The sequence below is a fragment of the Centruroides sculpturatus genome, unplaced genomic scaffold (genome assembly GCF_000671375.1).
Source record: "Centruroides sculpturatus isolate CEXI.00-Female unplaced genomic scaffold, Cexi_2.0 scaffold147, whole genome shotgun sequence".
NCBI lineage: Eukaryota > Metazoa > Arthropoda > Arachnida > Scorpiones > Buthidae > Centruroides > Centruroides sculpturatus.
The window spans coordinates 612,149-629,412 of record NW_019384357.1 but is presented as its reverse complement, the minus strand read 5'-3'; the positions used below and the strand labels follow the sequence as shown (position 1 = coordinate 629,412).

At 31.3% G+C, this 17,264-nt stretch overlaps 2 protein-coding genes across 3 annotated transcripts in view; one reads left to right on the top strand and one right to left on the bottom strand.

The window, feature by feature from the left end:
- The window catches only part of LOC111640005 (sodium bicarbonate transporter-like protein 11), a 221,667-nt gene extending 216,962 nt beyond the window's left edge, over positions 1 to 4,705 (top strand). For both annotated transcript variants that reach the window (XM_023386005.1, XM_023386012.1), the window contains 2 exons: positions 2,733 to 2,902; positions 3,004 to 4,705. In XM_023386005.1, coding sequence (XP_023241773.1) covers positions 2,733 to 2,902; positions 3,004 to 3,070 — 237 coding nt within the window. In that variant the 3' untranslated portion in view covers positions 3,071 to 4,705. The remainder of the gene's footprint in view (positions 1 to 2,732; positions 2,903 to 3,003) is intronic.
- Positions 4,706 to 15,573: 10,868 nt separating this feature from the next.
- Positions 15,574 to 17,264, bottom strand: part of LOC111640095 (calcium homeostasis endoplasmic reticulum protein-like) — a 92,947-nt gene continuing 91,256 nt past the window's right edge. Inside the window, exon 23 of the mRNA XM_023386096.1 lies at positions 15,574 to 15,899. Within this exon, the coding sequence (XP_023241864.1) occupies positions 15,700 to 15,899 (200 nt within the window). The 3' untranslated portion in view covers positions 15,574 to 15,699. The remainder of the gene's footprint in view (positions 15,900 to 17,264) is intronic.

Sequence of the window (17,264 nt, the reverse complement as noted above, 5' to 3'; positions counted from 1 at the left end):
AAATTGCTTTAAATTTGCCATTTGGAACAATTTTAAGATTCCATTATTCTATGCTTGAGGAAGACAGTCTGTAATATGTTGGAAGTACTTGTAGTATTGTTTCAAGTAAAAAGTAATAATGCCAATAGACAGTATTAATATTTTTCTTAAAGTAGAAATTTTTGAGCATTTTGTAATTAGGAAAAGATTTTTTGAAAATTTTCTAGTGTTTAAATTTAAACACGTTCTTCTTGTCCTTAATTACTCACATATTATGTCTTTGTCCACTTTGAACTTTCTTGTGAACTAGGACTTGCTATACCAAGGAAGTGAATCACACAATTTCTAGGTAAAACACCTTTAATGTAACATAACCCTGTTACGTTAAAGGTGTTTTACCTAGAAGTTGTGTGATTCACTTCCCTTGGTATAGCAAGTCCTAGTTCACAATAAAGTCCAAAATGGACAAAGACATAAAGGAAAACAAACACTAGAAAATATATTTTCTTTACAGGGTATCAGGGTCCTTTGGCCCCCTCTGAGTGCACCAGTGATGTCAATAGTAAATTCTAAAGTATTCCATGGTTGTTTTAGATATAACAACAAACCAAAAATAAAAGTTATCTTAGCAAGACTTTGTTTTGTAACTACTAATGACAGATTTCACAATAGTATACTTATGACAAACAGCAGTAAGTTACATCCACATTACACTGACCAGTTCCATTTTCCACATGTCACATTACAAGAAGGGTTAATGGTGTTTGCTCAGCAGAGCTTCTACCTAAAAGAAACTGAACACGACAAAAAGTGAAGCCATTTTAATGTATTTTTTTGCAATTAAAATGATATAGAAAGTTCTCCACAAAAGATAAACAACAAATACCTATTACTAACTCAATCTGTAAGATTCAAGTTAAATTGTCATCTTACTAATAACATTGATCAGTTTTTAAATATTAAATCAACTTGTCAAATCTTTATCAATAGACAGAATTACTGTCCCTTTTGCATGACCTAAACAAATGATATCAGACATCAAACAATGGCATTTCTCCAAGATATGATTATTGGAAAACGACTTTTCTTTCCAAGTTTTTACCAATCCAACTATTCGGTAATTATTAGTGTTGCAAAGAATAGTATATTTGGCCTCAGGCCGAATATCGAATATTCGGCCAAACTATTCGGCTTGATTAACACATGTATGAAAATTGGCACACAAACCTCATTATGGCAAGGACCCTGCTCTCTATTGACCTGCTGTCACTATGCTTCGCCAATCACGTTAATTCTTGACAGTTGTAGCGGACAGACAAGAGCGTCATGGCAGTATGTGATAAATGATGATATCAAATGTGAATAACAATGAAATGACCTACATGTGTAAATAACGAAAAAAAGAACAGAGAAGGACCGCGAAGTGAAAATGTGAAAATAAATATGAAATTGAGTTGATAGCATAATCAAACAAGTCAAGGCAGCTTATTGGCGCGAAATTCGCGGCCGTCAATGCCAAACAATTGTTGTCATAGACTTCGGAAAGCTAAATGCTTGTAATGAAAGTCACTTAGCGTGCACAGGCAAAAGCCTGGGACCATTCGGGCTATCAAGCTGTCTCAAATCTGTGAAATCATAACTGTGATATATACTGACGTCCTATCTGTCTCTTTTCTCCGTTATCACCAGGCTATGAGTCACGTAATTATAAAATGGAAAAACTACAATGGAAAAGTGACGAATCAAAAGTATCGTGAGTGCGTATTATGATGTATGCATAGGCATATGTGGACTAGAGAGATGGAGGAAAGAGAAAGGAAAAAGCAAAGACGAGCACTTAAAAAGGATAGGCAGGGTCAGACCCTCACGTGTGTGCAACGATTCTCGAACGAATAGGTGTGTACATGTGCTGATCTTTGTAATTATAAATTGTGAATACACGTGACTAATATTATTATATTTTTTTATTTTGTGCATGTTATAAGTTATAAATAAATATAAACAAACAACATTAACCCAACAACATTAAATCTAAATACTAAAATGATTAATTTACTGTGTTTTTGTTATTTCTTACTCCTGTTTTTAGGTATTCGGTGTTTGGCCGAATAGTGATTAAATATTCATTACATCACTAGTAATTATTTAACCAGTTTCCTCAACATCTCTTGTTTTAACATTTATCACAAATTATTTAACTTTAAATCAATATCCAAATCTTGAATATTCTAAAAGATTGTCTCAAGAATAATCCATCTCATTATTTTTACTTCTATGTTTTCTTCTCATTGCTAATAAGAGAGATTATTTGATCTCTCTTATTAGCAATAAGTACAATGTTTATTCTACACAATTATTTACTTCAATTAGTTTCAGAAGGTTTTTATTATAAATAAGAATTTCAATGTTCTCTTTTATTTTGTAAATGAAAAGGTAAAAGAGATTTTCTGCATATTCTACAATTTTGACATAAATTGTTATAATATAGATGGGCACAAAAATCCATCACGCCTACAGAAAATTAATCAATCATATGTTCCATTTGTTGTTTGTTTCAGATAAATTGACCATTTTTCATGTTCTTTTATCTGAAACAAACAAATGGAACACACAATTAATTTTCTATAGGAGTGATTGGATCTTAGATTCCACCCTGCATATATATTTTCATCACATTAAATATACTGTAATTAAGATTTTAATAGTTAAAAAAGTTGGAGATAATTAATTATATTCTATTCAAAATATTTCAGGCAGCTTATCCACCTAATCACTACATAAGACGATGTCCGCAAAGAATGATACATCTGTTCACTTTTTGCCAAGTTGTCCAATTATCTCTGATGTGCTTTTTTGGATTTGCTCCTTGGCCATATGCTAAAATGATGTTTCCCGTCGTCATTTTACTACTACTACCATGTAGGTAAGTACAAAAAAATAATACTTGTGAATTGTTAAATGTCACATTCGGTACAGTTAGAGAAAGATTTTATATATTCTGTAATTACTTCACAACTTTTCCAGACACAAAATTGTACCATTAATCATCAACAAGAAGTATTTAGAAGCTTTGGATGGAGTCCATCAATGAAATGTACAGACAAACCAAAATAAATAATGACTGTATGGTGATAAAGTCACCACAGATCCAGTTACACTCCTGGTCCCTGTAGATGACATCACCCATCCTTCTGCTCAACAAACCAGAGGAAAAAACTGCATGCACGCTAGACAAACCGATGTTGGTCGGAACGGACGTTATATCCGAGAGGAGACGATCCAGATGTACCATAGACGCAAGCGTGTCGACGGATATCTGCTCGGGCATGCAGGTCTTTCCTCAGAAAGTGTTGTTGGTTACATATTGGATTTTAATTATGTTTGTAATCGGGCCAATTCGTACGAGATGAATCTTTTCTCGAATTGCAATAATGCAATACTAGTATAAAACAAAAGTAATCATCCGGTTTCGGTTTTATATCTACCCCCCGTTTTAAGTGTGATACTATTTGATGCGGCCACATTTTTTATTTCACTACTTAAAAGTTTACTAAAAGCTGCCACTTTCGAATCGGTTTTTGTTAGGTTTACCTATAAATTTCTTTAAAAAACAAAACAAAACACATTACAGTGCCGGAAATTACGACGATTTATTTACATAACTGACCCTAGGTGCCATTGCGTTTTAGTGCATCGAAGTGTTCGTCGTATTGACTCTTTTTCTTATAAAAAAATTAGCAAATCTGGAATCTTAAAAAAAAAGAAAAAAAAAATTATTTGACTGTTACCGGTGTGGATATCATAAACTGCCTGTTCCAAATAATATTGTTTTGTATTTTTTACCTCTGATGCTGGGAGTTGTGAAGGCAAGCAAGCGTACAGTCCGTCCCATACTTTGAACAATCATGCAATTATCCACAGCGCCGGCTCCAATTCTGTCCTCATCCAATGCACTGTGGGTTTTGTTGCCGTTATGTACAGTATATATACTTTGTCTTACGATTTTTAATTATGAGGACACGCTAAATAATGAATGCTTATTTTAATAACTATTAATCCTGTTCGAAGGATCGGGAATTAATTGGTTCCAACCATCATGGTCGTAAGATTTCAAAAAAAAAAAAAAAAATTCATTTTTTATTTAATTTAGCATACAAATTATTATTATTAATTACTATTATTATTATTTAATGCAAGCATTCGTAAAGATGCCTAATGCCTGTTATTTCATTATGGCTCTGTAGATATTGCATATCATTTTTATTCGATTCTATTACATCACAACTGCTTATTACATTTATTGACATTAGAAAAAAAAGAAAAAAATATATATATTACATACTGCAGATATACATGCAATGATTACGAAAATAATTTTAATACGGGTGCATCATGTATAGTGGAAAAAATGTATTATTGTCTGTCAGTTAATTCTTCTTGTCTTTGCTTAAATATGTGTAATGTAGCTTCTGATGACAACCTAATTTTTTATTTACATACACACATACACACACACACACATACACACATCAACTATTTTTCTCTGGCCTTTATGTTGTTATAAGTTGCCCCTCTGGTCAAACCTGTCGATGATGTTTAGAGTGAAACCGTCAGAATATTTTGACTAAAAAAAAAACAATTAATTATAATCTAGCTGTGGCCTTGTCATGAGATTTGTCCTTAAAAAAATTCTATAATTTATGCAAAAAAAAATATTTAAATTAGACATATAATATTATATTTACATAAATATGTACATATATATATATATATATACACATATAAATATTTAAATAAGATTGAAGAGTAATATAGAAATATTAGTTAAAAATAAACAAAATAAATAAAAGTTTTAATTATTAAATATGAGAAATTCTAAAAAAGATTTTATCTTAAAAGATATTGTCGTGTTATCGATTATATTTATTTATTTTATATAGTGACGAATTACAGACCAACAAAGGGTCTTAGTTGGAAAGGCACAATTGAATACCAATGGATAAAAAATAATTAATTAATTAATTAAAATAAACCAATTGTAAATAGTTGTTTTTGGAAAGTAGGGATATTTTTAAAAGATACGAAGCTGCCACGTCGCAGCTGGAAATTATACTGTTGAGCGTTTGTCAAGTTAGTTCAAAATCAAAAGATATTAATCTTATACGAAGTAATTGTTTCCCATTTGAAAATTTTACCGTACGTTACTGTTACATTTACTATTACCTATGTTTAAGATGAAGACGAAGGAGAAAAAAGTATCTTTTTATTGTGATATGTATAAAACAAAATGCAGTTTCTTAACGAGTTTATTAATATTATACATTATTTTGAGATGTGCAACAAGCATGGAATTAGTGTGTTGCATGTAACAACTACGTTAGTATGGAAAAAAGCAAAAAAAAAAAAAAATCAACCAACGGATGACCACGACTTTAGATCAACATATCAAAACCCAATTTAACAATGACACAGAATCAAGAATGAAATCTTCTATATAATCTCTTTGACACATTGGAGGTGCTTTGTTTATGTATAATTTTATTTATTAAACCAATACCAAAATAAAGCATGGGCCCCGTCTTATAATATCCCATAAGTCCAAAATTTTCGTTTGATTGCTTTTGTCAACAAAAACTCCTTTAATTTATTCTTAACTAATTATACCAACATAACAAAAGTAAAAGATAAAAGTAAATGCAGTTTAAGATTTCCCCGCATCTACTTTGCTATATATATATATATTTAAAAAAGAAATACATATATAAATATATATTGGCTAAGCTGGTACAACGACCGGTCACATGAAATGAAAGAAATTTTCAAAAAATTAAAAAAAAAAAACAAAGGGCCGTTGGTCAGTCGGTTCGTTCGGATCCGGACCGAATTTCCCGTAAGAATGCGTAACTTGGCAGATAGTTTACGCCACGCTCTCGACATTTCAGTAGCAGTAGACAGAATATAAACAGTAGACATAACTTTTCATCATTTGCTCAAAGACGTTCGATGTCTTAGACACTATTACATGTCGATCGGAAGAGATTTCAGTGCAATTTAGCAATACACCAAAGAAATTCTATGGCTTGTTGACTCTTGCGTCACCGTGGCACAACCGTAGACCCGGTTGACTGCCGGTAGCCTAGCAGATAGAGATGAACAAACACTTCCATATTGTTACGCTACAGCGAGTCAACATTGTGATAATTACATAGTTGTACCTTAGTCTTAGTATGTTTTTTGTATGAGTGCACGGAACTGTTCGGACGCATTGTTGGAACGGCTGGAGGCAACTGTTATAGAAAATTATAAATAATGTAAATATTTTAGATAGTAAAGAACCACTAATTCTTTGTTTCCTCCAGCAAGGTAGTGCTCAAATAATCACATTAATCCTATATGTGTATTGTTTTTACACCTCCACCTTCAGTTAGGGAAGAGGTGATGTTGGTGTTGTGAATATAGTTTTAGTAGAAGATATGGCGATAATATAAATATATAATTATGAGGATAGGTTTATTTGTATAAATGGACTCATCCCAAAAGAATGAATAAAACAAATATTTGCAGAAATGTTGTGTCCTTTCTTCAAACAATAATCCTTAAATAACACTTTGCATAAATTTTCCAGTACTAACAAAGAAAACCCTTTTTATTAAAAGATTAAAGGCAAAATCTATCAAAACAGCCATATTTTACTCAATTTCATGTTCCGAAATACATTCTGTGATGACCTGACCTTTTTAAGCTACTTGGCTTCCAAAAAACTATTTTGGCAACCAAGTAGCCTTAAAAAAGGTCAGATCATCATGGAATGTATTCTGGAACATAAAAGTAACTCTTTTCCATAGACTTTGTCTTCACCAGGATGGTAATTTTCATATTAAAAGACTGAAATTTTACAAAAAAAGAAAGAAAACTACTTACGTTACATCATAACTTTCTTCCATTGTTGTTTAATTAAAGCATAATTTTTCTGTAGAGAATAGCAAGAAAACATTAAAAAAATTGATTTTGAGCACTTGTTATTGTTAATTCATCATTAGGAAGATTTAAACATTATTCCATCCATCTCATTGACAATAATAGACAATGAATACTATGATACGCTTCTTGTCTAGTCTTCTGAATGGCTTGTGAACACTAAAATTGGCTTTACTTTACTGCTAGGTCCTATGGTGTAATAAGCCTAACGGTAAAGTAAAGCCAATTTTAGTGCTCACAATAATAGACAAATTGTTTAAACTCAATCACTTTTTTATTTTCCTCTTTATTTATGTACTAATTTAAATTTATCATTGCTGTTATGAGTAATTTTGAATTTATTTTATTCAATATTTTCAGAGTTGTTCAGATATTCAAATTGTTGCAACAATCAGAATTTCTGTAGAAAAACAGAATATGCCAAAGAAAGAGATTTTAAAATCACAAGGTCATTGGTTGTTTATAAACGTCTTTTCCATAATTTTTCATAAATGATATATTGAAGGTACAATTTTTATGAAATTTATATAATATTAATATTTTAATTATTATGTTTTTGGAACTTTTTTCTGTTTAGTTATTTACACTCACATTCAAAATAAACATAATCATTAGTAATTTGAGTTATAGACCAAATTAATCAGAACAGTAAGAAACTTAATACACAAGCAGAACAATGCTTTTCAATTGTTTTGTTGCATAAAGAATACAAAAATTTCATCGAAATCATGTCAAACCAAAAGTAACAAGAAAAAAATACTAAGCATTGTCATCAATCTTTTTACACAGAAAACGATTAATGTGGCATGTAATTATCTCCTGCACGCATGCATTCTGCACATGATTATAATGTTTATCAGTTCTGCCAGGAGCAAAGGTTCATTCCTAAATAAGCACATTTTGAAGCTTTTGGATTGTTCTTGGCAGAGGCAGATGAGATGCAATTCATCTCCCTAGAGCATCCCGTACATGTTCTATGGCATTTAGATCCAGAGATCTTGCTGGCCATTTCTTGCAATGAATGTCTTCGTTGTTGAGAAAGTGCACTGGATTATTGTCCATGAAAATGAAATCTGCATCTGCTGCACTGGAAAAGTCTCGAATAAAGTTACAAAACTGCATCTACCTACCTTCTCCACAAAGTCGTGAAGCATAATGTTGCCCTATACCAGTGATGGGCAAACTATGGCCCGCGGGCCAGATGCGGCCCCCTGAAATGTTCTATCCCGCGCAACATTATTCCTAATCTGACGAGTAAAAAAGAATACAGGCTGTGGTGGTTGATGCACCACTTAACTTGAGTGTTCGTTGATTATATAAAATAACCGAAGCTTTATATCTCACCATGAAAGTTTATTTACAATCATGTACAAAATTTTGTTTTACACTTATTGAGTAAAAGCTCGATCGCTTACAAGCATGCTTCGGTACAGAACATCCACTCGTCGTGCGTAGCGTAGCCGAAAGAGAGAAAAAGAAATATGGCGGACAGCCTGCACATGTTTTTATAGCGCCACCTGGATTTTCAGATGCAGTGCTAGGTTACAATTATATTGGCCCGCCTAAAGTTTTCTTCTTTTCCTTTGGCCCGCTCTTTAAAAAGTTTGCCCATCACTGCCCTATACCATAAAACCACCATCTGCAAACAAGTCTCTTTCCAAGATGTTCATGGAACCGTGAATTTATGGGATTCCTACTCTCTCCAGATTCTAATCCAATAGGAATCATTCTGTAGACCGGGGATGGGCAACCTGTGGCCTGCATTAATATTTTTTACTGCCCATGTTGCATAAAATATGAATAAATATGTGAGGTTTGCCGATTGGGGAGAAAGTGTCATGACAATCGAGAGGTCAGCACTGTCACGTGGGAGTGGAAAAACTTATTGAGACAGGTCCTCCATCACAAACAGTTTATTAAATATATTTCACTTACAACTACTTCGGCATAGGGTATATCCGAAGAGTGAATCAATTCCTAAATAAAGTTCAATCGTTTGGACGATCTTCTCTTTTTCTGGCAAAGATGATGAGGAAAACGTAGGCTCCGGAGCGCACAGCACAACTTGAAGGGGTGATTCTCGTAGCAGGATACACTTGGCGAAACTTGCTGGGACAGGATGGTGAAAACTTCTTCTGGAATGTCAATCAAGTTTCCGTTGTTGAACCGCAGGAAAAATCCAGGAGCGGAGTACACTGAACTAAGAACCAAAAACGTCGCCTTCTTTTTTCGCATGGTTTTTATAAGTTTTTTCTGGGTCCCAGATCGAACATTCCGATAGGTCGATGCCGATCTGCCCCACTCTCTAGTTGGTCCCCCTCCTCATTACGAATTGTAACGAGATCGTAGCCCAGATCGCGGGGTGAGTCAACTCCGACTGACAATTTGATTCCTATCAAAGATGTTCGATCTAAGCACTCAAATTCATCTATTGTTTCATTCTGAGAAATTCGTTTTTTTCTCAGAAATTTCTACAAATACGTCTTTATATGGACATAAAATATTCATTTTGCATTTGATGGTTTCTTTTACAATATAAAATAATAATTATTATTATTAATTTTTTTTCATTCAAAATTAAAAACATTTTCTGTGCATGAATTTCGACCCACTTCTGGAGCTTCACAATATATCAATTTCCCAGCTTAATTAATTAATTAAGGACGTATATAGCAAAAATTCAAACGTTATTTTCTATGTATGTGAATAGTTATTCTGCACAGAATTTAATAAAAATTAAAAGAAGAAACCGACTAACAGATATGTTGAAACTAATTTAAAACTGGCAGTGACTAATATTTAATCAAATATTTATGATATATTATGTTTACATCAGTTCCAAAAGCTAAAGTATAGCCATTTGTGCACATGAAAAATAACAAAAAGAACACCAAAAACTAATATTTATAGTATTTGCATTGTTAAATATCTATAAATGGGGCTTAAATTATAACTACTGAACCCATGAAAACAATGGATAAGAATACTGCATCCATTCTCCAGTATAATTTGCTTATTTTAATGAATTTAATCTGTCGTCACATTTTAAAAAAAATTTTACATGACAACTTTTATATGGAAATTATGATTCAAAATTGATGTAAGTGTCAAAATATGTTGGCAGGGTAATTATGGGTGTGCAAGCAAAAATTAATTTTTCATTACACCATTAGATGCATTCCTTTTTAAATAAAAATTTCAGTTTTAAACTGATTTCTATTCTAAATTAGAAATTTACTAGTTATTATTTACATTTACTGGTAATTTAATTACAAGATTTTCACCAACTTACATTTTGATTAAAATACACTTAGAAAGTCATAAGATGTTATGCAATAGTTAAATAAAAATTGAATAACAGCAGCTTTTATGTTTACAGTAATTAATTTGAATTATATCAAAACAAAATTTATCGACAAAATTAACAATAGTGGCATTTAATATTTAAAACAACAATACAGATTGATTATAGAATTTTCCGGTAACATTAAATGCAAGATGGAAATCTGAGTATCAATTTTTTTGTTAACTTTTTAATACATTGTCTATATGCTCTTTGGGGATATAATTGTCATACTATGCAGCGTTTTAAAAAATTACCACACATGCCGACATACAGTATAAGGGACATTATTTTTGTAGAAGCACATCTTTTATATTTCTTTTTTTATAGCAAAAATAAAAATAATAGTCTCTGGAATATTTTAAAAATTTTCTTATTTTTTAAAATTAAGTTTGGACATCATAAATGAGTTTTAAAATGTTTTAAGTGATTTTAGAAGGAAGAATGTTGTGCCAGTTCGGGTCTTTTGAAATTTTGTATACTATTAAGGTTTCTCTAATGGGATTGCTGCTGTTTTTTAACCGGGAAATCCCGCATATTTCTTAAAGTTCACTTTTTTCTTTTTTTGTGTTAAGACTGAGGAAATTCTGAGGAAATAGAAAGTATAATTAACTCATAAACTGTCAGAATGCATTTGTATTTATTAATCAATTTTAAGCCTGCTTGTTATGGCATGTCACAGATTGTCAATAATCAATATGTAGCCTATTTGTGGCAAAACTCTGAAAATTCTCTACTTGTCAGAACCTGTAATATCTTGAATAATTGCACTGATGCTGTCTTAATTTTTAACCATGCCCAATAGCTTCAACAACTGCATAACATCAGATTGTGCAAATTGGGCAAGGATACAAATGAGTACAAAATATGCAAGTATGAAGTTTTTCTTCATAAACCTGATTATTAAAGCCAAATGAACTGCCAAATTATCGTGCTATTAAAGCAGCCGAGGTAGACAAATCAAGAATACTAGAGTGCAAAAGTAGTACTGTAACACATCACAAAAACAAACTAGAAATCTTCCATGCTACATAACATCTGTCTTCTCTTAAATGCATTAAACATGATTCCACCACATCAATTAAATCAGAAAGAGCATTCTTGGTAGCAGGACTTTTCATTACTAAAATGAGAACCAGATCGCATGATTGGAGTATTGACCATCTTTGCTTTTTAAAATCTTCTTATAAAAATTTACAATAATATTTTGTATTATGTTTTATTTAAAAAGTGAAAATACCATCTAAGTTAGAAGCTTGATTTAAGTTCATTTTTTTCTTTAAATTTTCAGCTCAATTTAACGGTGGCTTTTTTTTTTCGCTGTAAGCAGTTTCCAACAAACTTTAATAAATTTTTTCTATTTGTGAAAATTTCTATGTAATCCAAAGATAATTTTTAATACATATTTTACACGGCATTATTATTATTATTATTATTTTGGAGATTGCAGGATGTATTAATTACTTAAAAAATGAAAAATAATTATATCGTTTGATTTCAAAATTTATTTTATATCTTAAAAATAATTAATTATATCCTGGGAAACAAATCACTTTTTCTCGAAATCCTGGGACAAGAAAAGGACAGCAAAAGAAGAAACCCTGTACAGTATTTTTAATCAATTAACACTCCCATTTTTTGTGTTTAACTGCATTGAAAAACTACTCGGTAGCATTTTTCGGCTTTAACTTCAAACTAAATTGAATGACAAATACCAAAAGTAAACCAATTCAGTGCTCTCTACTCTGTTCTTACTTGTTACCTTCTATTCCTCCTTGTTACTGAATACCGTAGATAGGTACGGTGACCATATACGTCCTTTATTTCACTGCTCTGTCCTTTGGATGTAATTTTTTTGTAAAATAACAACTAAAACAAAGTTGAAAAAAAATCACAAAACTACAATTAGAAAAATACAGTAGTGTTTTATACAGTACTGTACATGAAATGTATCTCGCTGACCACCCATCACTGGCACTAAAGTTGGTTTCTACTTCAAATACCTGTGATTTCCATCACTTTTTGTTTCAGTATCAGCCCTGAAACAGGAAGATTCGATGAACAAATTTGCTTTAGCAAAGGTATTAGGGCATCTTTGTACGGTGACTTTTTCTAGTGTTTTAGAGACAGCTGTGACGAAGACCCAAGAAAAAGTTTCTTAATTTCTTCATTTTTCTTCAGAATTTCCACCAATATTGTTCTTGGAAGGTTTTCTTGTTTTGCAAATTTGGCTTGCGAAGTTTTATTACATTCAAATTCAGATACAAGTTCATATTTTTCCTTCAGCATACGTGTTTTTAGGTTTCAGACACTCATTTTAACAGAAATGTGAAACGCTGCAAATAACACATGAATGAAAGGTGAGAAAATGAAAAATCGGATTCTGCTATGATGTTAAGCTTTGTGGTGTAAATTCATTTTTTCAGGAGGGGAGTCAATTTATCAGAAGTCTAGCTCATCACCACTGGATAAATCAACATACCTTTTCTGTCTCACACTTGTTTAAATGGTGTCAAGTAAACCAGAGTTTTTTAACATTAATGCCTATGTAAGTCAGCCAGGACCACTACTTAACGGATGGTGTCTTGTTATATCTAAGACAACTTATGCAGTCTCAACTGTATATAATTTTAAAAACTGTCAGGTATTTCTGGCAGACCCTGTACATGAAAAATACTAAATTTAACTACTAATTTTTGGTTTATTTTGTCAAGTATTGTACTCACTCAATATAAAACATTATCTTAAATAACAAAAAAATTTACACTTTTTTAAAACATTTTATACTTAATTATACTTAGTTTTACACTGAAAACAAATGATTTTTAATTTTCTTAATTATTTTGGCTTAGTTCAATTTATTGTTTTTTACCAAGGCAAAAGAGGTTAATGGACAATCCATGCTATAGGGTAAACATTGTCTGTGCAGTATCATCCGTAGATCTGCTACTAACAACAACAATAACCATGGGACCAAACAAAAATAGTTAACCTATATAAAGATCAAAAATTGGCAAATATGATGGAGATAGTAAATTTACAAAAAACAACTTATAGTAGATAAAACACATTATACACCTGTAAGCACACACAATTAAAAGGATTGGTTGTATGTATTTAATGCCACATTTAATAGTGAATTTAAAGGAGATATCTGATTACGTAAAATTTCTTTTAACCGATTAGTCTACAATTACAGAAAGAAAACTTATTCAAAATGTATAAAGTTATGTGATAATCCGGAGGGATTCTCAAATCAATTTATATAATTTTACTTTAAACAAACTTGGGGAAAAAAAAAATATTACTTTAAAGCTTAAAAACGATAAAATTTGGAAATAATTAATAAAACATCACCTAATAAGGTTATAAACTTTTACATCCTGTAAAAGTGCTCTGTCATGCCACTTTTACCAAGAACTGAGGATATTTTGTTTCCTTTCTCCACGCCTCGTATCTTAGAATTTTGCACTCCATCTAATCGAATGACACATCATTTCGGATAATCATGATGGTGCAGAAAAGAGGGATAAAGAGGCAGGTTTTCNCCTACTCGTCATGTGACTGTGTGGTAGATAGTGGGCAGGCTTAACTGGGGAGAAAAAAGGGGAGGAAAGGTCAGCGAAATATGTTTGTTTGAAAGACTAGCATGTAAATTTTAATTGTAAATCAATTTAAATGTGATTTTAAGTGTATGGAAGAAATTTTAAAATTGTTTAAACTCATCAAAAAGTTGGCTGAAGAGGGGCAAGAAATGCCCAAAACATGTATAAACGAAAGAAACACGTATCAACCGAATAAAATTTAATTCTGTGATTTGCTAAGTGTCTGTATAAATACGATAAATAATTTGTGTTTGAAGTAAAAATCACATGATTATGACCCACAGAATAAGTGACCATGCATTAGGAAATGCATGACTAATAACATTGTTATTGGTGAAATGATGTCACTGGAAACTTCATACAGCAGTTTCTGTATATGTTAAAGCTCTATCTTGCATAAAAATGAGATTTAAGAAATTATTGCTGTTTTATTTGGGACATGACAAAAGTGTTGAACATTTCTTGGTATATATGTATTACAGAATATATTGCAGGCTAATTGGGGCTAGAGCTTTGAAAAAAAAATGACCCGAAGAAAAATGTGACTTTACACTAGATAGTAAGTTTAGCTGGATGCTTGGAATGCTGGAAAACACAAGGCTTTTCTGTGGCCCAAATGTAACAGTTATGAAAAATGAATTTTCATTTTTCCAGTAAGACTAAAATGTGCCTTGTTGTTCCATGAAATCTTCCATGGCCATGGCATATGCAATTCCACTCTGGCAAGGAAGATCAATCAGATTTCTCCATTAATGGCAAAAAAAACTGCAGGTTGTGGCTGATCTTATTACATGAATAACAATACTTTCTCCAGTAACTTTTGCCTTAACATACACCAAACTGATCTTCGCTGTACTATAAAATGAAATTATCAACAGTGTTATAGGGGGTTGACTGTAATATTAATTTTATTTAGTTAATTTTCAAAATTTATTTTTTAAAATAATCTAAATTAAATTTATAAAAGGAATGATGATAGAAAAAATATGGAAATATGGCACTTTAAAATTAGTATTTTTGTACATATTATTAATATATTCTACTATCATCTTAACAGCCAATATAGTATGGGTGTTGGCCTACCATCCCGGAAAATCTGGTTTGTGTCTGCGACGTATCCTCAGTTATTTAATCGGACAGTTTATCCAGACATATTTGTGCTCTATTCTGAGTCTGTTTAAACCTATTACAGGTATTTCAAGAAACAACACCTTTAAACAGCAAGAAATTTGGATCTAACATTTTTTATCAATGACAACTCACAAGAAATTAGAACAATGGAGCAGTACATCATTATCAGCTTTCAGAGAAATTATCATTCTTTATGCTGCTAAACTGTAATTGAATTTAAAATTTTTCTTGTGCTTGTGTACTTTGAATTTTTTAATAAAGAATCTTGACAATGGTCTATAAATTAGACCAAAAATATTAGATCCAAATATAACTCTCTGTTTAAAGGTGTTGCTTCTTGGAATCTTAATTTTAAATAGCATTATAGAATGCTATTATAGATATGAAAAAGAAATTATATTCTATTTGATAGGAAAAATCATCATCTTACAAAATCATTTTTCATTGCTGTTCATATTGACTGGCAAATATGGTAACACTTTTATCATTAGTGTTAAATGCTTAAGTTGAGTAAATGAAAATTATAATTTGGGAAAAAGAAATTTTCATGAATTTTATTAACAAGAAAAACTCTGCTAATCGATTTATTTGTCATTTTAATGTATTCTGGAGATGTTTCATACACTTCAATGATTTTAAAATGAAGGAAATTTAAAAATAAAACTACATTTTGCCTGATTCTTCTGCTCTAGCTTTCATTCTATTAATAAATGCTTGGCCTTTACTCTTCCGGAAACTTTCGTAAGGATCGTTCAGATTTACTCCAACTCCTTTGTACAGATCCTGCCTGTCTCTCACTTCTCCGGCATTTATTGGATCCTGTATTCCTTGCTCACATGCTCCGAGTCCTGCTCCACCCCAACCTTTAAAATAAATACAATGAAATTAATTTTGTGAAAATCTTTTCTGAATTCTAAACAATTCCAATTTTTTGTAATTAGAATAAAAGGAGGAAAGAAAAATTATAAAATAAAATTCCCACTTTAAGTTTATAAACATACAGGTATCTTCCACTTAATGCTTTTCCAGTTTAAGCTTACATCTTTAGAACCAAACAATATGTAGTGAAGACTCAAATGAAATTCTAAATACATTGACTGAAACACATTCTCAGTGTGTTACAATTTTTTCCATGTACTCAAGATCATACATACAGGAAACATAGCAGGATTATAGTAAATGATCATATACAATATACCAATCAATATGTGCAAAGGTTCCAAAGTAGGTTGTATCAACAATATCCCAATACAGCATCAATTTATTGTGTACCCTCCATGGACATTTAGGCAATCCCACAGAGAATATACAATATATTAATACGGTGCAAGTATCTGCAGACTACAATCAACATGTATTTTATTTGTACAAGATAGCCATGCTATACAGACACCTTAGCAATGCAAGGGATACTGCTCAATGTAATCCCCATTCTAAAGGTGTAAATTTGAAGATGAATGGGTTAAACTGATCTTTTATGATGCTTCTGATATGCAGTATGATACTATCAATACTTTTCAAGGCCACAAATTTGTAATATGTAATCATTAAAGCACTCTCTTTAAGTGTCCCTACAACTAAAAATCACATCTGGTATTTTTGAAACCGTGCCAGTAATTTATTTCAATTCAAATAAAGATAAAGTACAATTCAGATAAAGTACAAATACTCCACAAAGAAAAAGAAACATATCACAGACAGTTCAAAGAAAGCGTAGAAATTATCAAAAGTAATAAATGTATAAATAAAAACCTAAGTATTAAAATAAACGAAAACTGGCTCAATATCTTATAAAATTAGGAATATTTTTGAAGAAGATTTTTTATGTAACAGATTCTTATGTAGAAAAGTAATTTTTTAAAAAATGTTGCCATAAGGTGGCCTACTTGTCATGTGACTGTGTGGTAGACAGTGGGCATGCTTAACTGAAAAGGAAAGGTCAGCGAAATACATTTGTACGAAAGAATAGTATGTAAATTTTAATTGTTAAATCAATTTAAACGTGATTTTAAGTGTATGGATGAAATTTTAAAATTGTTTAAACTCATCAAAAAGGTGTGTTTTTAAAATAACATAACCTTATATGTTTGTTTGTTTATACTGTTGTAACTTGTAAACTTTTATTTTAGTTGGCTGAAGAGGAGCAAGAAATGCCCGAAACGTGTATAAACGAAAGAAACACGTATCAATTGAATAAAATTTAATTCTGTGATTTGCCAAGTGTCTTT